General features: G+C 37.9%; 1 protein-coding gene across 12 annotated transcripts in view; it reads right to left on the bottom strand.

The window, feature by feature from the left end:
• TRDN (triadin) overlaps window positions 1-24,352 on the bottom strand; it is a 224,831-nt gene that overhangs the window by 63,956 nt on the left and 136,523 nt on the right. For 9 of the 12 annotated variants that reach the window (XM_084203676.1, XM_084203675.1, XM_084203680.1 and 6 more), the window contains 6 exons: window positions 22,422-22,475; window positions 11,068-11,100; window positions 10,930-10,962; window positions 9,699-9,725; window positions 4,175-4,222; window positions 1,574-1,597 (listed from right to left, as the gene is read on the bottom strand). In XM_084203676.1, coding sequence (XP_084059802.1) covers window positions 1,574-1,597; window positions 4,175-4,222; window positions 9,699-9,725; window positions 10,930-10,962; window positions 11,068-11,100; window positions 22,422-22,475 — 219 coding nt within the window. The remainder of the gene's footprint in view (window positions 1-1,573; window positions 1,598-4,174; window positions 4,223-9,698; window positions 9,726-10,929; window positions 10,963-11,067; window positions 11,101-22,421; window positions 22,476-24,352) is intronic. The other 3 variants (XM_084203678.1, XM_084203684.1, XM_084203681.1) reach the window with 3 other exon arrangements.

Here is a 24,352-nt window from a genome sequence, read left to right on the forward strand (position 1 = left end):
ATCAAAGTGTGTGAGCAACACAGCAGTGACAAATAGGTGGGTGAAGAGCTGCTTTTATTCTGCCTACAGACAGGTAGAGAAGATGGCTAGGCCACACCAGCCTTCCTCAAGGAAGGGTAGTCCCCTGAAAAAAGCATGAGAAGTAATTTGCATCAGATAGAAAACAGAAAAGTGTTCAATTTCAGACAAAATATGAGATCATTATTCTGGACTGATGAAAGGTCTCCAAAGCTTTCCAACACAAAATTAAAAGGGCAGATAAGACTATCCCAAAACAGTCAATTCAAAAAGATCAGAGACTTGGATTTTGACTTCCTGCATTTTAAGTAATTTAACTTCCTAACTGCTTGTTAAACTGTTTTATATATGTCATCTGAGAAATGCTAATAGGTGTTTTCTGGAAAAACTAAAAAAAACTAGCTTCTCCATCACAAAAATTCCTTCTATTGAAACACTCAGCAGCAATTCAGTGCCAGGAGATATTAAACAAAACTGTCAGAAAACCCTCTTTTTTTCTACACATAGGATAAGAAGTCAAGACTCCTGATGAGGAGAAGTTTGTGTTTAGGAGATAGATATGAAAATTTTATAAGCTACAGTAGGTAGTTTTAGTGGTAATTGTTTACTGCCTTAATGATGCACAGTTCACAAATTGTCTCTTTTCTTATAAAAGCATAGACTATGTAGCAGTCTAAATAGCAATTTATCATGATATTAATAAAGCTTCTTGTTCATGGCTTAGTATTTGTCTCTGACTTAGAGAAACTGAGGACCTGGGGAATCTGAATTGAAGGAATCCATAAATAATAACTTTTTATTTATGGTAGAAATAGCCGTCAAGTGGAAAAAGCTAATTTGCTGTTGACATTGAAAGACCTCTTCTGTTGGGACTGATGTCAAGAGATAAATTTTTCATTATTTTTCTCCTTCTACATTGTGTTTCTAAAAAGGCAATAATAGATACTTCCATACAATATAATTTTTAAAGGACAAGACTTGGAAAAAAAATCTGTTGAACAAGGTCAAAAATGCAATTTTATTGAAATAAAGCTGTCTGTTCTATTCCTCATTACATGTCAGGCATCTGCTTCAGAAACTACTCCTGCTCTCCTGCTTTGACCTTCATGTTTTGTGCTCACCAATTTATTATTCAGTTCCTTATTTTCAGAATGAGAAAACACACAATTTACTGCAGATATCCGTAGCATATTTGGTGGACATATTCCAATATATTCACAGTCCTAATAAAAAAAATACAAATTTTTAAATATTAAGTTAATCACAGAAGACTCTGTGAAGAAAAATAAAATTCAGTGGGAAGACTGAAAAACATTTTCATCTGTGCTCATGTGTAATGAAAAATTCCCATGAGGTTTCATGTTCAGTGCAATAGTGTCTACAAACAAAAGAAGACAGCTGAAGACAGAGCTCTAGCCAAAATATGTAATTTAAAGCATGACATAAAGCCTGTATTTTCAGAAGACCATCAGTAAGAAATTAAAGCTGTTATTAGAGCACAGTTACCCAAACTCTTGTGGAAGATGTTACTTTCATAAGTAAAACTATAGCTTACTTCCTTGTTTCATCTTTGGTTTATCTGGAGGAAGAGAAGGGAAGGGAAACAAAAGTGAAAAGAGAAAAGAAAAAGGAAATGTTAGAATACATGGTTGCATGGGTAATTTTTAAAAATATAATCAACTAATGAAAATGTATTTAAATACATGTTGACCCTAAGTACTTTAATTAATCTTGAACCTCCACTGTTTCTTGGCAGAGTATGTGAATAAAGTTCATGGTTCCCACTCATTTTCTTTCATACATGCACAAAGAACATGAAATCCCTTAGTCTGATATGATCTTTTTTAACTGATGGCAAGTCTCCTTTCTTAGTACTATTGAATATCACCAGAAAAAAAAAATTACCTTTTTATCATTTATTTTAAATATTAATTCTCAGTAACAGGTGTTAAATTCCTGGAAACATCTGATATTTGCTCATGACATTTTTCAAACAAATAGGTCAAAGAATTCAAGTTAAGTGTCTTCTTGCTCATCTTCTAGCAGTTAAAAATATTACCTCTAGTTTGATTTTACAACTAATAAAAGACCATTGAACTGAGATGTTGCTACAATCTTTCAACCCATTTCCAGATGTGGGGGTTTGAGGTCAAAGCTGCAATAATCACTAAAACCTTTGTTTGAAACAATGAAATTGTGTCCTGATTGCTAAGCACATCCAGCCTACAGCACTCCAGATTTTCCTGCAAGTCTTCTTATACTGTTTTTCATAGATTGCAAGTCCCTGTTTTGATCAGGACTGAATCCCTCTACTTTCTGAACTGCGTTCTGATGCAAATACTTTGGATAATATGAGTACATGGTAATACTAAAAAAGCATCCAGAAAGGGTTTTTTTGGGCTTGTTTGTCTTTGGGTGATCAGTGTGTTGGCAGCAGCTCCATACATATAGGGTGCAGAAATGAAAAGCAGAGGGATTTGCTGTGTGAAGGTGTTTGTGCTCACTTCTGTGCATCAGAGGAACTGAGCTGCTGCCAGCACTGGGAAGTAGCTGCAGAAATAGTTGTGACAGACATTACATGTTGCTCTTATTCCTTTGACTTGGAGACACTGGATAGTGCTGGCATGGGGAGACAGCGCTGCTGCTGCTGCTCCTGACTGCTGTCATGGGAAACAGTTTGCCCCCCTTTTGAGTTCCTTGGGTATCACAACTTGTGGTTTAGAAAACCCTGCTCCATGCCAACCATGTGAAGCTATAGTTTGTACTGTTCAGTCTGTGCTCTTTATGGCACAGTTAAAATGTTTGGCAGAAAAAAATCCCAGCTAGTGGTGCTACATTGTAGAAAGGATAAATCTTACAGCAACCACATTGCTGCATGAGAGAGACAAAAAGAGAGGAAGTGGTGTAGATGTCTGGAGAAGCCCTTGTGTGGCAATGGAAAATAATGTGAAGATACCCAGCCTAACAATGCCTGAAATCTAGGCCAAGGCCCACCTAATTATAACATTTTCCATGACAACGACCAAGCAGCTGACAGCTGCTGCAGGGTGTCTGTGCTGGCTTGAGTAATTCTGAGTAAAGCTGAAGCTAGAAACCGAATAAAAGGAAGGGATAATAGCTCGACTGACCAAAGCTACAGCAGTAAACATGTCTTACACCTTATACTAAGGGTTATTATTATCAGGGCTCTAGCTGTCAATTTGAGCATAAGTATAAAAATCACCTCAATCACATAAAGGAAGCCTGAGCTGATAAGCTTTGGGGATTTAGACACCCTTTTAATTACTTTGCTTCTTACCAGACTAACCAAAAAAAGAATGTACAAGTGTACAAGAAGAAAGTATGCAGGATATAATGCTGAAGGTAATAATAATAACAATAATAAAGAATAGAAATGTATATAATGGGAAAATACACATCTTTAGATGGTTTAAGGCATCAATCCTCTTTTTGCATTCACTCAGTGGCTTGAGTTTTGTTTTGGCCTTGGTGTACACCATTCCTTGGTATTCCTGTGTTCATTGGCTTGGGACACTGGATATAAACTTTGTGTCCCTCTGAAATATGTGCCATCCACACCTGGTTCTTGCAAACTTTCTTCTGGCATTCCCACTCAGACATTTCCACTCATGCCTTATCCATACCAATCCTAAATATTTTTGCAAAAAATTTCTACAAGATCTGGTCTCAAAAGTTTTTGAGATTCTCTGCAGTGGCTTTTCATGGGGCTGATGTTTTGTCTGGGACAAGAAGGGTAGCTCAGCTGACTTCAGAGACCCTCTTTACTTCCTTGGAAGTTACTCTCTCAGACTGAGTAGCAAAGGCTGATCCCTTTCCAGGCTACAGGGGCAGGAAACCTCTAGCAAGATCAGTGGGACACTAAGTCCCAGCACAGAACCTCTCATCTGAAGTGGGCAGCCATCTACCTGAAGCTTTTTGTTGGGGTGGTAGTTTTGTGGGACAAAGCCAGTTTTATTGTAGAAATTCCCTGTTGCTATGACAAATGCAGCAGAACTCTGAAAAAACACTGGTGAACCGGTGGATTTAATGGTTTCTGTCATCCAGCTGTCATCCAACTCTCTGAATCTGAGGTTGTTGTTTCTGTGCCACTGTGTTTTAAGAGAGATAACGCCAACACGTTTTGTTTTCTTTTTACCTTGCACTGCTGCCTTTGTTGCTTTCCCTTCTTTTTTCTCAAGTCCTGCTGCAAATAAAAGATACAGTTTAAGTAAGATTTCTAGTCAGAGATATTGCTACACTAGACAAAGCTCTTCTTAAATGCTTACGCATTATTTTGAGTCAAAAGATTTCAAATATTTTCAATCATGAGATTCTCCCCAAAGATATGAATACATAATGGATATTTTTATCTGTCTGAAAGAAGAGTGATTTCTTTTTTAATTTTCTTTCAGAAAAGAAATAGTAGGTCTGATCAAGCAGAAGGTGGGGCTTGGAACTAGGTGGTCTTTAAAGCTCCTTCCAACCCAGACCATGACATGATTCTGTGATGTCAGGTGAAACAGGGCCAAACTGCAGCACATATTTTGTAACAGAGAAGAGAGCAAAGCAAGCAGATCTTTACCTTGCACACCCATCCCTAAGCAAGCACAGTTTTCTGTTTGCACCAGCAGAAACCTCCACTCTACACTCCTGACACAGGAAAACTTTGCCTCATATTCTCAGCTTTAAGTATGTGGTTAGGCTCAGTGAAGGCAGCAGGCCACAGATGAACTGGATGTTATGGCATCTAACTTGATCCTTCCGAATACTGAGATTTCTGTGGGCAAGCAAGAAGTGTGACCCAGACCACTTGTGCAGCGGGGTTGCTTAACCTTCACTGACACCAGGGGAAGCAGCTGTAACAGCCCAGGTCAGGATGCTTGGATGTATCCAAATGCTTATTCACAAGATTGGCAAGCACATCTTGGGAGACAAGGAAGAAACTATCTAAGAAGAGGTGGTGCAAGGGGTACCATTAGACTTTACTCACAGAAATATGGGTATCTTTTATAATTTCTGACAATTGACCACTGCAGTTTGGTTGCATACAAAATTATACCTTTAGGACAACCTATATACTTATAATTTCATTTAATTATTTGGGGTTAAATATTGAAAATCTATAAATATACATGTTTAGCTGTAAATGGCACTTCCAACACTTCATTTCTGTGAAACCACTCTTATGTAGCCATAATTTATAACTATTATGCTAAATAAAATCGTTGCTTTAATTTAAAAGGCTATCATCTTAGTGTTTGAGACAAAAAATGTGGCATTAAGAAAATAAGCTACAGTGTCATTGTTTGAAAGTACTGTAAAGAACAATCAGCATAAGTGTCAGGATGTAAAGTGGACAGTGAAAATTAGGTTACATCCGATGGGCATAGAAAATGCCTGCAGCTTTGGGGTCATTAGCATGTATAACAAACTCTCAGCTGTTTATTTTATTAGAACCAATCACAGTTGAAAATTTAGAGTCTGGCTTTTGGACAAAGTAAGTTCTGAGGACCATGTTCTGTTATCACTATTTTTGCTGATAAGTCAGGGAATTCAAAGGGCCTGTGAAGTGCCTCCACGTGCTCACTGCTTCCATGCTGCCTGGACTGCAAGTCTGGCCCCAGGGGTGCCACCAGGACATCCCTTCAAGAGCATTCTGGAACTGCTGGGCGTGATGGCTCAAGCAGATTAGCTCAGTTAATAAGCTAAGGCCTGTCTGCAATGTCTGCTGGTGAGCTGGTGGCCAAAGGAATGATCTTCTGATCCCAGATTCTCTGAACCTGGAATTCAGTGAAAAGCCAGGTATCGATAGATTAGCTGTTTCATCTTGAGTGGGATGAACCCACTCACAGGCATCAATGACTCCCTTGTGATGGGAGCAGGTGTTTGTGAGCAAGCTCCATGTAAACAGCGCAATATTGCACTTCTGCACCTGGGTTACCTCAGGGAACTCATTTTACTGACGATAATCTTCAGTTTTCCTGAAAATAAAATCCAGGTTTAAAATATGTCTGACTCGATCCTCGAAGAAAAAAGGAAGTATTTTATTTCTATCCAAGTACCTAATTTTTTATTGGTGTTCATGGACACAGAGAAAGGCAAAAAGAACCAAAGACCCTCGATATTTATTGTAGACCTCTGCAATTATCATCCATATTACCTGGGCCTAGATCAGCAGAACTACTTCTACTAACCATGAACTAGACTCTGACAAGCCAAGATGAATCTGAGCACTGAGCCCTGCCACTGAGCAAGGGGTTCTAAAATGCTTACTGTGGTGGTCAATATTTTGAAGAATAAGCCTATTTGAATATGGAAAGAAAGATATGAAAAGGGACACCAGAAACCTGTCCCATATTCATTTCAAAATATATTTTTACTATTAAAACAGCAAAAGCAGCTATGATAAGAATTAAATGAGCTATTGAGAACTATTTTTTTCTTCAAAGTATTTTTATCCTTTTTAGCTAAAGTGAAAGCAGTTTTGGTTTGTAAATTTCTGTAAAATTTTTCACCTGCTCATACCACATATATACTTTTATTCCATTTTAATAGAATAAAAATATTTTTCCTGGATACGGAACTGCAGGCTAGAAGAGCAATGTAGCTTTCTGAGAAAATCAGGTGTTTAGTCATCAAATGTATGTAGTGGTGGTACACCACGAGTGTGTTTATCATGAAGGAACCATCCATCCTTGAGAAACACCGAGGCTGCTATAACAACCAGTTATACAGACATTTACAGTACTCTGGCTGGCAGTGCATTCAGCCATGCAACACTTTCCATCAGGGAGTAAGTGCTTGTAAAGAACTTGCTGAGACAGAGCAGAGCTCCAGTAACTTTTGGGAACTGGCAAGTAGCATCATCTAGACATGGTAGAGCAGTATCTGGGAGGACAAACAGGACATTCTGTTATTCCCTTTGCTTTTTCAGAAGAGAGGCATTAGCTACTTTGGTGATGCTGAGAGGTCTTTTGTCATTAAGGCAAAAGTTGTCACTTTGAAAGTCTCCATAAACAGGAAGCCCATCCATGTAGAGTCAGTGTTTGGAATAAGATTCAGAAGGTCTGGTTGTCTCTGTTTCTATCAGAACAGAGACAAGTTTTCTGAGTAGGTCAAGAAGTAGGTCATCCCTTCCACTGGGCATTTTCAAAGTTTTTACCACTTCTGAATGGCAGCCTGAAAGATGTCTTTGTGAAAAAATAACCCTGTTCCACGTATTCCCTATTTGAAAAGCTGATCTTTTAGCCATATGACTTAAGTAATATGAATGTTGTAATGTATTATAATTTTTTCCTCTGTAGAACGGCAGGCATTAAAAAAAAATAAAGTAGAAATACAACCCCCTGTTCTAAATCAAACCCACGAAAACTCCTGCATGAAACAATACAAAATAAAATGACAGTAAAATCAGGAATTCATCAGGGATCCACATTTTCAGTAAAATATCGTTTCAAAAAATAGATTAAATAAATGGAGTAATACTCCCACATATATTTTGTCATTTCTCAGCAAAATTCTTGACAACTTAGCATAATGCACATCAAATGGGCAATTTACTTTATAATTGTTTCTCTGATTCCATCATGAGCTTTTAGGAAACAAATGAGATACAATTCAGCAGATATTGTTTTATGCTGAAATTGGCCAGGAGAGCAATTCATTAGTCAAATATTTGTGCAGAGTCAATAGTTGTAGGCTACAATCAAATTTGTCAGAATATTTTTATTTCAAAAGAAACAGGTTGCATAACTAGCATCCACATCAAAAATATGCGTTCTAAAATGTCACTGATTTTAAAGCTATTTTGAGATATTTGCTCAGTGTGATGGAAGACTGAAAGAAATCATTCCCACTGGAAACAAAAACCATTTCATTCACTGAACCCTGAGGTCAGAGGCTCCTCATTTGTGATATCACAAAATTCAAGAAATCATTAACCTAAGAAGTGCATGTTATGTTTTAGGAACTGTTCTGTTACGTGGAGAAATGAAAAAATTCATGCTGTAGTGGCTTGTGAGAAAATGCAAGAAAGCTCCATGTGAGTTTGATAGTTCATAAGAAATACAGGCTGGTGGGAATGGCCCAGACCTCCTTCTATGCCAGCAGATTAATTTTGTTTAATTTTGTTTAATTACCAAAGAAAAGAATTTCACCAAAAGCCTTGCTTTTTTTTTTTCAGAACAGAATTGTTTGCCTTCCATGAATATGCTTAAAAAAATTTACATTTGCCAACACCTTCTGAATATTGAAAAACTCATTGTGTCCAGAGAGCTTCTAAGTCTCTAACAGCAGAAAAATGAGAAACAAACAAATAAATAGCAACAATGGAGAACAAAGAAATATGGATTTAATAGTTATGACTTTCTTCAGACTTAAAGAAAGGTTAAAGACTAATAAATGACTACTATTAAACACTACTAGAATTTGTCTGCATCACAAAACAATTTAGAAGAAAATAACAGCATTATTTTGTGATTCTTACTAAGTGGCAAAAGGAACAGCTGCAACATTTTCATACAAATATGATTTTCCCCCTGTAGTACAGGCTATGTTTGAGTTTCAAAATTAGCAACATAAAGTTAAATTTAGACGACTTGCTAACAAGAAATTTTTAAGAAATCAACAATTACCCCAGAGCTAAAATCAGTTCATTTTTATTTGATGAAGAATAAAACAAATTTGTCATTACTTAGACACTGGAAAACAATCTCAGGTTCAATATTAGGTTGATCCTATGGTAAAACTAAGATGGCCGAGGCCAACACTTTTAGTTGTGAGACTGTTCTTTTGGCAACAGAAGTAACAGAATTATTCCTATATTATATAATAGAAACTCACAGTTTCTACTTACCCTTAATTAACTGAACTTCCTAAAACTTTCCCCCTCCCCTGTTTGTCAGAAAGGGAATGCTTATAAAAATACGGTGGTCATTGACATGAATAAACATGGACTAAGAATGAAGGGCAGTTTGCAACCTGACATTCCACTTTCTGTATTTTGTTTAAGTTCCAGCTGAAATCTGTAATGTTCTGGAGGGCAACTTGGAGCTAGTAACTTACACTGTACATGTGTAAAACCAGACTCTGCTATGAAGCAATTAAATAATTGCTCTATTTGCTCAGCTTGAATTTACATCCTTGAGGTTTCTCACCAGTCCTAGTTCCCTGTGCCTTGTGGAAAGGAGGAACTTTGGAGCAAGCATTGATAATCTCACACCTCCCACCTCCTGCCATTGACAGTTCATGTATGAAAGGTAGGCAAAACCTCTTACACCAAACCTCCCTGCAAAACTCCCCAGACTCCTTAAAGAAAAGAACTGTTCAGTCACTGGGTTTGTCCTGCAGTTAGAATGGCAAAAAGAGAAATATTACTTTGTGTCATGTCTCTGTAGAAGATTGGTTACTTCTCCTTTCTGCCTGTCACAAAAGCCTTATGGCTTGAGTCAGGGTTAGAAACTGATTTTCAGATTGTTAGAGAATTACAGTTAGTCCATGAAAAATTTGAGAAAATGATGCCTGCTTTGAGATGCTACAAGGAAGACACCATTATAATTTAAAAGGCTGTTGGTTAAATCATACTGTTAAAAGTTTCTTTCACAAACAGCTTTTTTTCATTACAGTCAAGTTAACAGCAGCATTCTTCCATTTTAGTTTTCAAAAGCAATCAAATTACTCACCTTTGGACTTTGGAGTTTCCACAGCTGCTGTAAAATAAAACATTTACAGAAACAAATGGCATAAATGAATAAAGGAATTAAAATTGATCCTAACACCTCCTCCCCTTATCAACATGCTACTTATCTATGCAGAGCAGGAGTTCATTCTTTATGTAGACAAAAACTGACACACAAATGTGTTGCTTGTTTAGATAGTCTCATGACAGATGACTAATTAACCTGCAGATCAAAAGCAGTGGAAAATAAGGCCAATAGATAAGTTATATATGGAGCTTCAATAGCTCTGCTATTTTCAAGTGTGAGGATGAGACAAGGAGTAAAGCAGGCTTCAGAATGAGCAGATATTAAACATAGGTGGAAGGTATGTAACAGAATTTTTTTTTTTTAACAATTTCAGTGATTTGCATAAGCTAGGAATTTTTTCATCGTGAATTTTTTCAATTTTTTTTTTTTGTTTTGAGTTTATGGAAACTTCTAGAATTGATACAGAGGAGGATGCAATTTCAAAACTCTTGCTTTATATGTTTTCTCAGATAATTTCTTTACTATTCTTCACAATTGTATTAACTAAATGCAAATTAATTGAACCATGACATTTCTCTTTTTTTTCATTATTCACACCTTCATTCTGAAGCACTGTGACATGTTTTTATGTTATAGAAAAGGACAGATTCATTTTCCTACAAATTGACTTTCTACTGTAGCTATTTCTTGCTCGGAATTTGTATCTGAGAACATAGAGTCATCTGATGAATGAGTCATCAAGCTTGGCTGTAAAAGGAGAAAATCTTTATGCTCTCCCAAATTTGAATAAACTGGTGAAGTGGGTTCCACTTGGGAACAAGAGCACCTTGCTGCAACAATAAAATGCATGGGTACTTGGCATAAAAAAAATTAAGCAGCCTACGTTTTTTTCCTACCCACCACATTGTGAATCTTGTATTTTGTGTTTCTTTCTCCATCCATTTACTTTTCTTTGAAAAGAGAAACCTTTTAAAAGACTAAATAAAGAATTCTTTCCCTCTTGCTCTTCTCAACATTTAATTAGATCTCAGTTCCAGAAGACCGAAAGGTTGTTCCACATCCATTCAATTGCCTAATTAACTTTATTTAAACCAGAAAAATTATATTCATGGCTTTGTTTTTTTTAATCCCTCTATGTAATCGTGTCTCGACTGAAAATCAAACCAGATAAATGGGACTCTAAAATTTTGTCTTTTACAGGACTTACCATGTACTTTTGCTTCTTTCTTTGTTGTTTTGCCTGTAAAAGCAAATTTTAAAAAGTATCAACCCTTAACTTCTGACAAGAATGAATTAAAATACTAGGATTATTTAAAAGTAAGATAAAAAAGGAGAAAATATTCACCATATTCCATTATTTTTTCTTTTTTATGTGGTTCTGGAAAAGAAAAAAAGAAGTGAACTGTACATACATTTCTCTTCTTGTAATGCTTTGTTTGATTGCCTTGGACTATGATTTTTAATATTGCTATTGGCCATTGGATGGGACACATTCCTATGGGGTCTCAGTTCAGTGAGTCCTTTCCTGCTTTCCAGTATGTCAAAATAAAGCCTTTATATTTGTAATCCATCTCTTCAGTGGTTTTCACACTGGATAAACAGGGTCAGATTAGCTGTTAATAAGGGAGGAGAGCAAAGGATTCATCTTTTATAAGGTGCTAAAAGGAAACCATAAAACTGGTGTAGGTAAAAACATCTGCAGTTTTACTTCAGGGTGGTTTAAATGGAGGTCTGCAACCCAACCATATGTGCTTGAGGCCAACTACTTTCTAATGGTTGTTTCTGTAATATCTCTTTCCATGCTGCAAGAATGTGCTTTAATGCCCCCTCACCGAAGGAGCAGGGCAGCCTGCCACAGACAGAGACTGAACAACATCTACCAGACAGTGCTGACATTCACAGCAGCAAAAAGTTAAGCTTTTTCTGTCTGCAGATGCTTTTAAACAGCACATGGGAGGCTGTGCTGTGCAAGTCTGGATCCACACAGGAACATTTCTTAAATTCAAGAGTATCTGAGCTGACTGATTGCAAGATAGATCACAGAATCATGAAATCACAGAATATCCTGAGCTGGAAAGGATATTATTCAGTTCTAACTCAGGATATTCAGAATATTAATATTTGTATTAATATTTGTATTAAAGCTCTGATATAGAGTTGAGCAACGCTAATGTTTAAACAGTTTCCACTCTAGAATCAAGATATAAAAATTTCCATGTTCAAAGTGCTTCTGAATGTTGTACCCTCACTAAAGGCAACCCTATTCACAGATGTGACCTATCACTCAATTGAATAAGAAAAAGGAAACAAGATCTGCCAACATAAAACTAAATATACCTATCAACAACATTAATATTAATCATATTCCCATTAAATATTCATTTGTAATCAATGCTTATATTGACTGCACAGTGAGTAAATAAAAGACATATGTCATGCAGAGCTATGAAAATAATTAATGTTTGAAAGGACAGATTGATCTTAAATATGAAAGACCCCACAATTGTTAAGTTTTAAACAAAATATATCATTACTCCACATTCCCACCCCTAAAAAAGCTTCTATGGAACAACATTTCAAAGCAACGAGATTAATTGACTGAAATCATGAACCAGTCTTAATATAGTTATGTAAAGAATACTTTAGTGTATTGATTACCTAACAAATGTTAAAAATATTGTAGGCTCTTTAAAGACACATTTTATATGAGAAATGAAATTTTTAGTAGAAATGACGATGGAGCAGGTTTGTGTCATCAAAAAAAAAAGAGTTATGGCTGTGATTTTCCCTGTAATATGAAAAAGTGATGGAAATAGAGAGCAAGCTGGTATTTATTGCCTGAATAAATATACTTTCTTGATAGCATCCTACCCTGGGTTGCAATTCTAGTACAGGTCAAGGAGGAAAAATATAGCTAAAACTGAGAGGACGAAAGTTTGGGACTCAGTGGTTTGGCCGCCTCAATGCATTTAATCATGACAACATCTGCAGCTTGTTGGTAGCTTGAGAGCTCTTCAGACTCTCCACTTTCTTCCAGATATTTTAGGACTTGTTCTGGAAATTATAATTATAATATCTGGTTTTGTGGGGATTCCTGTTTGACAATGGCTCAGGACAGCTTCATGGAAACGAAAGGAAATGGAATGCAGTCTGTAGTGGTTCTGAGGCAATTATTTTCCTCTCTCATTCTAAGACCTCTCAGCTCTCAGGAGACTAGGGAACAGAATGATCCTAGCAACACTCAAGCAAGTGTTTTGGCAAAGTATTAAATAATCCATTTATTTAGCTTTATTTCATAATTTTCGTTTGCCTAAACTGCAAAAATTACGGAAGGTCTATAGAATTTCTTTCATAATAGTTTTATTTCCAGAGGCATATGAAATAAAATCCTTTTCCATAAGAAAATTTATAAAATTGAATAAGATAGAATTCGATATCAACCATTTCTGGCAAATCTGACATGATATGAGAGTTCAGGTGATTCATGTCCTGATATTTGAATGGAATGAACTGAAAACTTTTATTGCATGAGCCATAAACTGCAGGAAATTTCAGACCTAGTTCTTTCCTGTTTTCTAGAAGTTATCATTCCTTGATGTTAATGTCTTATTCTTTACTTTTTTTTTGTACTTTCAAGTATTTAGTATGACACATGAAAGGATATTGCCAGCTGTAAACACATGAGACATTTGCCATGGCTTTTGTCATTATTTTTATATTTAATCATTTTTGCATGTATATGAGACTGTACAGTATATTTTTATTCAGGGAAGTTTTGCTGGTAATATAGTATTTTTCTACCATGCATGGAATTGAGATTTGATTTAGTTTGACATTTTACCATCTTTATTTGCTCTGATGCTTTAAACAAATGGCTTTTATTTTTTTATGAAAACTGGCAAAGTTACGTATAAAATGCTCATAGAACCATACAAATGTGTTTTTTGCTTCATTACTAGTGACATACTCCTAGGCAATTCAGAGTAGGTGGGAGAGAGAAGAAAACCTGAACCTGCCTCTGTAGCTCTTCCCTAAGACACATTATTCCCTAAAAGCATCTAGGCTGGCAAATTTGCTGAGGTGTATTTTAATCTTTAGCACCAGAATAGACAGTCACAAAGTGTGACCCTCTGCTACCCAACAGGAAAGAACAGTTGATTTCCTGTCATAATTTATATAGGTATGGGCACGCAGGTGTGAGTGTTTCTGTGAACCTGTTATTTCCTAATTCACATAAAGCATTCATGTCCAAGAATGGTTCAGGAAAACAAAAATTGTATTTGGAATGAAATAGATTGGAAAAGTTTAAATAAATGGCATTTCAAGTGGATATGAAAAAAATATACTGCTGTGTGGGATGCACCACATGTTAGTTAACCAACACCATTTTGTTTGCACTCAGTAGCTGAATAAAAATGGTGGTTTCTGTAGTTATATTTATTTTTTACCACAAATATATCAGTGAAGCCTGTTGCCATATTCTGTGCAGTGTCTTAAGTGTCAGCTTCGTCTTTTGGTTTTGTAATCTAGGTTTTATAGACTATGCATAAAACTTCTCAGAATTTCATATCATGTTGGTTAATTAAAACCAAATAAGACAGAGTGGTAAAGCTCTCCAAGTTACCCTGTCATTAAGAATATCACAAGCACAAGCATTTAGATAAAGAGCAGATACCTTTAGTCCCTTCTCCTGAAGGGAAATGTTGCAATATGTGTTCAATCATGTTGTTAGACCTGAGATAATCCACATCAAACTAATATGCATGTGTCATATTAACTACTTGAAAGTACAAAAAAAGTGAAAAATAAGACATGGACACCAAAGAATGATAATTTTTCCTGTTCTCCTGCTCCCAAGGAGTATGTGTTCTTCTATATTTCACTGCTATTCTTATTTTCTTGTTCATTGTAGAAAATCTCACCACTGTTTTATGCTTTGATTTATAAAGACCATGAGCTGTACAAATACATTTCTTTCTGGAATAAGAGCACACCAAGGAAACCTCTTACATTGTGAAATCATGCCACACATATACTCACTCCTCTATATATGATCATCTTTTGGGGAGGAAAACAGTTTTCCCAATGGATTTTTGTGAAGTAAAGGAAAGCAGGTGACAGTTATTTGTATCAATATCTTTATCAGTAATCTACTACCATGTTGGGAAATATCTAATAAAAATTTGATGCAAAGAAAAGAAAGAAAAGCCTGGATGAAATGCAACTGCATTTAGTTCCATCTATTTGGTCTGAAGCTTTTCATCACAGGCAGGAAGCAATGGTATCAAAACTGTCCATCATAAATTGTAGATGTAATATGAGCATATATATTATAGAAAAGTCTATTCCACACCACTGCTCCCCTGCAAATCAAGTGGCACTTTCATAATGATCACAGTGAACTGGATGAGGCCCATTTCTTCCCATTCTTGCAAAGTGAAGTTGGTACCACTTCCAAAACATGAATGCCTGGAAAGATAATGATATCTGTAGTGTATGTGATAGTCTGGATTCAACAAAGCTTAAGCATGCCCTTGAATGCTTTGCTAGGTGACCCGCCTGGTGGATGCAGGAAAGGCTGTGGGTGTCTATTTGGACTTCAGCAAGGCCTTTGACACTGTCTCCTACACCATCCTCCAGGAAAAGCTGGCAGCCCATGGCTTGGACAGGAGCACTCTGTGCTGCGTTTTGGCTGGATGGCCAGGGCCAGAGGGTGGTGGTGAATGGTGCTGCATACACCTGGGACCAGTCACCAGTGGTGTCCCTCAGGGCTCTGTGCTGGGGCCAGTTCTGCTCAATATTTTTATTGTTGACATGATGAGGAGATTGAGTTATTCATTAGTAAATTTGCAGACTATACTAAGCTGGGAGCGTGTGTTGATATGTTGGAAGGTAGGAGGGCTCTGCAGAGAGAATTGGAATGGTTGGATGGATGGGCAGAGTTCTAAAAGATGAAGTTTAATAAATCCAAGTGCTGAGTCCTGCATTTTGGCCACAATAACCCCCTGCAATGTTATAGGCTGGGCAGTGGCTGGGCAGTGCCCAGGCACAAAGGGACCTGGGGGTGCTGGTGGCAGCCAGCTGAACAGGAGCCAGCAGTGCCCTGGTGGCCAAGAAGGCCAGTGGCTCCTGGCCTGTGTCAGGAACAGTGTGGCCAGCAGGAGCAGGGAGGTCATCCCTGTTCTTGGCACTGGTGGGGCCACACCTGGAGTGCTGTGTCCAGCTCTGAGCCCTCAGTTTGGGAAGGGCGTTGAGACCCTTGAGCGCATCCAGAGGAGGCAAGGAGGCTGGAGAGGGGCTGGGAACACAAACCCTGTGAGGAACACTGAGGGAGCTGGGAGTGTTTAGCCTGGAGAAAAGGAGACTCAGGGTGACCTTATCACTCTCTACAGCTCTCTGAAAGGTGGCTGTAGTCTGGTGGGGTTGGTCTCCTTCTCCAGGCAACAACTGACAGAGCCAGAGGACATTGTCTTAAGCTGCACCATGAGAAATATAGGTTGGACAATTTGAAAAAGTTTTTATGGAAAGAATGATAAAGCACTGGAATGGTCTGCCAGGGGAGGTGTCGGAGTCACCATCCCTGGATGTGTTTAAAAAAATATTTGATGTGCCACGGTCTAGTTTAGGTGCTAGAGGATGGGTTGGGTTTGTTGATCTTGAAGGTCTCTTCTAACCTAGTAATTCTGTGAATTCTGGGATTTTGTGAACTCAAGACAGAGTTAAAGATACGTTAAATCCTTGTTGAAATTGGGCCCAATTCTAGCCAAAAGTGCGCTCAAATAATTAAACAAGTTCAGGGCTATGAAAGTTTACCAGCCTCAGAACAAAGCACCTTAAAATGCCTTTTCTGTAAAGAGTGGATACTTCTAGAATCCTTTTAGCTCTGATTTTTAAATTTCACTTAATTTGACCCTCTTTTACTGATATTATTGTTACTTTCATGTATGAATAAAAATAATTTTTGTAGTTAACTTGCTCCCCCTGCCTTGCTCTTAAAGTAGTGCTGTCTTTCTGTTAGCAGTACAAAAGTACTTTGATGCATAACAAATGTTTGGTGACAAAAAAGACACAAGACTGCATTTACAGTGTCTTCACACACACTATGATCTGAAAGGAAGTACTGGAAATTATTTTAACTCCATATTATCCTGAAACAGAGAATACTCTAAAGAAAATATAAGTGCAAAATAATATGCCAGGCTATGAGACTGGGAATTTCAACATCCTAGCAAAAGTAGAAAAAAAATCATGGATTTTAGGCCATTGACTCAAAAACATTTTAAAAAATTGGTGAATTAAAACTGGATTTCAGATCAGAAAGCTTAGTGTAAAATAAGCTATTTCATGCTCTATTTAAATAAATCCTATGTCTAAAGAAATCATGGTTGTAAAGTAAAATCTTCTAACATCAGAAAATTCTTCCTCTTACAGGGCATCATCTATTGTGACATAAGTAAAGAATTCATTTTTCCTTTTCCATTTAGAGTCAGATAATGGCTCAGCTTACATAATCCTGTGGACAATTTAAGACATCATGTTCTGTAATATTTTCTCAGACTTCAGCGGGGATGAAAATGTCAGTGGGTTGAAATGATTTGTGGAATACATCTCCATCCACATAATAGATTCCTGCAGATATTAAGTGGCTGAGTGATGGACTACTGCACCAGCAACAAGGTTTTAGCTGCTGAGGGTACAGTGCATTCCTGGCAGACCAGGAGCAGAGGCTCCAATGAATTCCTGGCAGACCAGCTCTGAGGCTTCAGTAATGCCTAGTGGAAACACCCTGTGACAAACAGTTGAGGACCAAAACCCAGTTTCTCCTGTCTTTTGGCATATTGCAGATAATCTCCATCTACTGTGCAAAAACAGGCAAGCCTGGAACTATCCCTTTGAAACCAGAAAGAAAATTACTAAGAGCAGATATGATATTTACCTTCCCGAAAAGCTAAGGTGGGGCAGAGGAAGAATTATCCTAAAATGGACTGAAAAGAAAGCTCTGGTGATTTAGAAGGACTGCAGAATGATCCTGGATTTAATGCAAAGACCCTGAGCAGCAGTATTAATACAGGTAGGCCTTCATTATTTTGTTTGCTGCTGCATAAACACCTGGTATCTGAGTGAAGATTTATTTTGTACAGAAATAAACTGCAAAGCTTGTCCTTCCGCATTCAATAAGTTATGTCTAACATTTGTTGCCAAAAAGATAGACTGTAAACCCAGAATATAAACCCTGAGAGTGGCTGCACTTATGTTCTGAAAAAGTCTGAGAGGGTTAACTTCAGGAAACAGAAAATTGAACTGGCTTCTCCAGCTACCAGAATAATTTTCTTGGTAACATCAGTACGACAGAAATACATGCAGAGATGCTTTCACCAGGGGCAGTGGCTGCTTATGAAGAGAAATTTCAGGGCACACAGAGGCCCTCAGACATAAGATTCTGAAGAGAATGCAGGATGGAAAACTTGACTATGTCCCTAGAGAGAGAGAGACAGGTGCCTTTTCCTTTCTCCAAAAGTACTCACAGGGATGTACAACATAAACTCGACCCTGATTTTCAAAGTCACTCCTCTTGGACTGACTACACACATCTACACAAGATGAGAATACATAGTTTGATGGATGATGCAGAGGGTGTGGTGCTCTGAGTAAAATACATCCCTGGCATGTGGATTGAATCTGAGAAACCTGACAAACAATCCACGATAAGTTTGCCTGTTCCACTGTGTTGCTAAATTATGCAATAGAATTGCTGAATTTTATTATTCTTCTGTAATATATGGTTTTAGCTTTCCATATACTTGTGTCCTGCAGGTAATAATTAGAAGATAATCAATAATACAGCTCCTTGATAAACCTTTTCTACATTTCAAACATACCTACTGTGCCATAAACTCCTGGATTTTTTTTTTCCTTTTTATGTATATTAAAACTGGTTATACTTTATGGCAATAGCTTTCCTGCTGCCATTTTAGTTACAATCATTTATATTGAACCAAGAGTAAAAATCACTTCCCTGCTAAGTAAATAGTACCAGTAAAACCAGTTGTTCTTCCTGCTTTAGACAGAGTGATCTGAACCTATACAATCCATCCTCTAACCAAGTTTTTCAGTCTAGCCTGCATTCTAATATTCTGTGCTTACCCCATGGACCCATTCCCTATATAATTTCATGCAAAATATCCTTTTTCTGCTTCTTACAAACAGGGAAAAGATTGGTGGCATAATAAAGTAATAGTAGTTCTGGTACAACTGGCAGTCAGTTTGGGACATTGGATGCAGCTGACATCTGAACACTTAAAATTAGCTATTGTCTTTCATATTTATTTTATTCTTTCTGGATCCAGACTAAATTTTATCAATTTTCAAGGGGGAAATTGTGCTTAAAAAGAATTTCTGTTATAAACCCAAAGCAAGTGATGAATAAGATTTTTTTTTTTGCATGTGTGTGTGGAGGAAGATGGAGAAAATTAGCCATTAAGACCCAGTAATTAGGCAGTTAAGTGAGAGTACAAAATCTGTTAAACATACTGTAAAATTAATTAAAAACTTCAAGACCATTCCAGGGAAATCCTAAGCAGCAATTAGGATTTAATTTTTGCAGTGTTGAAAAGAGTTAGAACTGGTTTTCAAATCAGGCGAATTATCAGGGGAAAGCACTGTCACTGGTGCTTAGAGGAGGTGCAGGAGTCTTGCCTATGAAGGAGGCTATCTCCTGAGAGGGACTCAGAGATGAGCTGTTCCCATCCCTCTCCCCAGCTACAGGAATGCCACTAACCAGTGGCACTGGGGCTCCTCACTGCCTGATAGGGAATGCAGTCAGCCTCCTGCTAATTTAGCTGGAAATGCTCTCTGCATGGCTTGATCGTGCCTGTGCTCTCTGCCCTGTCCTACGCCTCCATGCACTGGCTTTTCCCACAAAACAGACACAGCAAATTTACTAAAGCGAGGTGTGGTGACTCTGCCCCACCCAGCAGAATTAGCTGCAGCTGTGGGAGATGGTAAGGAATGAGGTGTGAGGCTCCAGAGGGACAGGAATAAGAGGCAGATTTCCCTCCTAGCCCCCTCTCCTGACAAAAGATGTCAGGATGAGGCAGCTACTTAACCCCGGCATCTCTGGCTCTGAGAAACCCTCCAGAGAGAGCCTGCACACAAGGGGTGCCTGAGGAAATCCTGTGAAAGAAACCTGTGCCACTCCTCAGGGTTCTCAGAAGGACAGACTGATATTTTGTAAGGGTGGGTCTCTCTCAGACCTGTTCTGTTGGCACAGCTGGGGGGACAATGCACTGTGCAGAAAAAAAGGAGGGAATGCCTGCAGGATTTAGAATGGGAATACTGTAAAACAGGGTTACTGAGGAAGATGTGTGACAAAACATCTTCAACCCCAATTTCTCCCCTTAGAACAGCAACACTTGCCTATATCTAAGAAACTGTTCTGCTTTACAGCCAAATACTGGGATTTCAAGCCCCCTTTCCAATGAATGCCAGAGAGGTGATTTTTTTTCCAGTTAGAGAAATCTGGAAATGTTTGAAAATATCCACTTTCAAAATTAAGTGATGGAAATGTATTGAGGCTGTTTTCCTAAAGTAGCTGTCAGCCTGCAGATCCAGAAGTTCTCATAGACTTCCAAACTCCATATTCACTTTCTTTGCTTTCTCTGTATACATGCAGGGAGATTAAAATAATGTATGTTGAATTAGGCAGGATTTTCTCAACCAGTGACATTAAGATCAGGAACATATGTGATGTAGATGCACTGTGAGATGACCAGCTGTACTCTCAGTCTGTTCAATCTGTTAAGAGGAGTCAACCTTGAGCTTTAGGCATTCTTGGGTACAGGTTGTGATGTAATAAGATATGTGGAAGAAAATGAAATATGAAATTGGATAATGTATTTAATTTACTGTGCTAATAGGCAGCAGTCTACTTATGATGTTGCCAAACAAGCATATTTATTATTTTACAATGGTGAGTTATACTGGTGGTAAATTAATTTTCAGAGAACTGGAGGGGAAGCTAAGATGTAGAACTCAAAACCTACTGCTCTTTATAATTTTTAAGGCAAACGAGATATTTAGAAATATGTCAGAACAGACAAACTTATTTTATTTTTCATAAGAAGCTATGCCAGTTTTACCCTTTTCTTTTTCTTAAGCAGATTACTGTCATCACCATTCTTGCCAACAAGCAGACTCATTGGAATATTTTTCAAACATGAACACAAATATTGGATGCAAGCAGGTGGAATGAATTAATTATAAGCATATGGTCCTAACATAACGATTTCTACAGAGTACTGTTGAGACTTTTGAGGGTCTAGCCATACAACACACTGTGGCAACAAAGCTGCTTTAAGAAATTATTGGTGACATGAATGTAAATGTTTGTGGAGCCAGCCTCCCTGACAGGCTGAGCACCCTGCCACACACGCTCCTAGCACAGCTTTCAGCTGTAAGCCACAGCAATGGGGTGGCTTGCACTGCTCCCCCTGTTGTGTCAGCAGAGGTGAACGTGGTGTCAAGCAAACACAGCAGGCAGGGAAGGGGGGCACTGGTGGGGAAATGGTGCTCCCCAGGCCAGTGTCACACTGTGTGCTGCAATAGCCCACATCCTCTGTGATTCCCGGCTATGAATCCTTCTGTGGGAGAGACAACTGCAGGTGTTCCTGGCTTGCACTGATCCTTCACCAATTCCCAGCTACCCCTACAGATGCAAGACATTATTCCCTCTTTCAGTGGAGGATAGCTCTGAGAGAGACTACTGAAACAACCTGAATTAGAGAAAGATAGCCAGAAAACAATATTAAAGGAAAAAAAAAAGGTTACTCAGATCCATACAGGGGGATCAGCTGGAGGCAAGAAGCAGCAGAGGAAGTGTGGGCTGGCCGCTGCTGGGATGCCAGCACCAGCACAGAGCACAGAGTCTGGTGCAGCACCAGCTATCCTGCTTTAGACTAGAATAATATCATGGTTTTGTACTCTCCACTTTTACATATTGGGATTCCTGAGGGGGTTTTTGACAGTTAGTATAAAATTTAGTCAAACTACAAATATAATGACTATTCAGGTTGTTATTCATTATATTGGGTTTTATTTTATTAAGCAGAAATTAGATGTGGCTTTTTTGGAGATGGCTGTGAAGAAGACGAGATCATAAGTAAATTAAAATTATTAGATTTTTAAAATGCAGTGTAAATTCAGATAGGAATTTATGCCATTATTGGTTTTTAAAAAGTTTGTTTGTCTTTTCAGTGGATATTTATGATTATCCAAGAGCTGCAGTTTGACAACTTACTGTGAGATCAGCACTTTAAAATACCAGATCCCCTTCTCAAAGGGGATTCAGTTTCACATGGAAAGTAATTTACATGAATATTGCTTTAAAAATCAGACTTTATATCCAGATTATTTTTTTTATCTCAAGCCCTGCAGAATGGCCCAATATGGCACCTCATAGCTGCCATGGGAGAACAAGAAGCAAACATAATGTTAAAAATCAGTGCAAAATACTTTTTTTCTTAGCAAATATTTTACATACAAATTATTACAATGATTTAGAGCAAAATAGACAAAAAAAGCCCAAAAATCACCCCAACAACTAACAAAAACCACTGGCTCATGTGCAATCCAGCAGATGGTGCTATGATGCAATAAACTGGTTCAAGAGTATAAGAAACACACGGCATGCAAACACTTTACCTGGTGCTGCTGCTTTTTTGATGGCTGGGTTGGCTGCAGGAGCTTTTGTTGGCTCTTAAAGAAAGTAAAAAAAAAATTAAACTATTTATTATGAAACATTGCATTTTAAAAACCCCACAGAAACCTGAGGAAAGGTTTCCAGGAGACCTGTAACAATTTTTTTTCTGAAGAGTTAAACGAAGAGATTACCCAAAGGGAGAAGGGCTGAGTTGTCGTCAATAAACTCAAAGGCAACAACATAATAACCAGCTGAAGGGCTAGTAAGCTCTGCTTGTTAGGCACTGAATCCCTTCTTTCAGCTTTTTCTGCTCACTAGTTCAATCCCTATTGGCAAAGCAGAGGAAAGAAGGCATCTAGGGGTTTCAGCATGGCCTTGCCCCACAGGCAGCAGCTGTGTGCTGGGAGCCTCTGCATCTGATCTTGCAGCTAGGAGGGCAGAAGGTCCTGAACCAGCCTCTGGCAGCTGTTGAGGAATCACTCTTGTGAATCCAGCAGTGGTACCTCAGGGGATCCCACAGCATTTCACAGTGGCATCCTTTCCCCTAGTCTGAAACTGGCCCTGGTTAGAAGAGGTGAAATTGGGCTGCTCATCCACTGAGCTGGCCATACCAGGAGTCTCCCTCCGTCCTGAAAAATGGAGGAGCATTAGGAGAACATCTTCATGTTTGATCCTGCAATTGAAAGGCAATTGCTGCATTCTCCTAGCAGAGAAACATGCCCTCTGGGGCCATTTAACTGTTCTTGGTCTTTTCAGGAAGTATGTGCATTATACTGTCTTTGTTGTGTCCTTGCAGAATGAAGGTCCTAATGATGAAGAGTGTGTGCATCCTCAAGTGGATTTGGGGAATCTTAACCCCATATAGAAGAACCTAGGTAACCTACTAGATTTATTCACTCTTTATTAGTATTTTGTTAATTGCTTTTGTCCTAAGGAACTACCAAAACAAACCGTACTTGAACCACAATAGTTTAACAAATATCCATAAGCTAAACTTCACCGATGGTCATAAAAGATTTTTTTGTATCAACTAGAAGGTTCTTTAAATTAAAATTCACATTTTCATATCTTGAGAGGAAATAACTAATCATTTTAATCACAAGCTGAATTACAGAATGCCAAAAAATGTTAATCCTGCACATCTGTCACTGTATTATTACAATGAAAAAGAACATGGCTAAATCAGGAATGTAATTTTGAGTCCTTCCCCTCCAGTCTTTTGAGAAGTTCATAAAAGATGCATCAGATTGTCTTGTGAAATGGAATGAAAACAAAATATAGTTTGCATGTGCAATGTAGATTGCTTTATTTCCATCCACTTAAAAGCCCACAGCTGATAATTATATCCTAACTTAGTTATTATCACAGCATTGTAATTATTTGGGGTGCTCACCCCTCCTTCAGGCAAATTTGTAGAAGACCTTGAAGAATTTGCTCAGTATCCCTTTTCTGAGTGCCTGTTTTTGCAGAAGAGATCCAACACAGATATTCTACAAGTGTCAAATGGACCTAACACAAAATAGCAGGACTCTTTCCTTTATCCTCTTCTTCGAGTTCTCACCTAGCTCTCCTGCAGGTTCCATTTAGGCACTCAAAGGCTGCTCTGAGGAATTATGCGTCCAAATTATTAGGTCCTTTAAGACCTGCTTGAAAACAGGTTCTTATTTCACTAACAGGACATTACTTGTAGAGTAAGTGTATGAAATGTTTTGTAAGATATTTCTGCAAAATTTGCATAAGAACCCAAAGTATAAACATTTTTTTTCATTTCCAAAAGAAATCTTTTAATAAATTGCTGCAAAACTGAGGATGGCAGGAGATTGTTCTGCCACAGAAGTCATAAAAGTTTATACATGGAAATGAGAGTCAGTGCACTCTTTAATTGTAAATTTGATTCAGATTTTGAAGCCCCATATTCTTCCTAATTTTTTAT

This window comes from Fringilla coelebs, assembly GCF_963513975.1.
Source record: "Fringilla coelebs genome assembly, chromosome: 3".
NCBI classification, from domain to species: domain Eukaryota; kingdom Metazoa; phylum Chordata; class Aves; order Passeriformes; family Fringillidae; genus Fringilla; species Fringilla coelebs.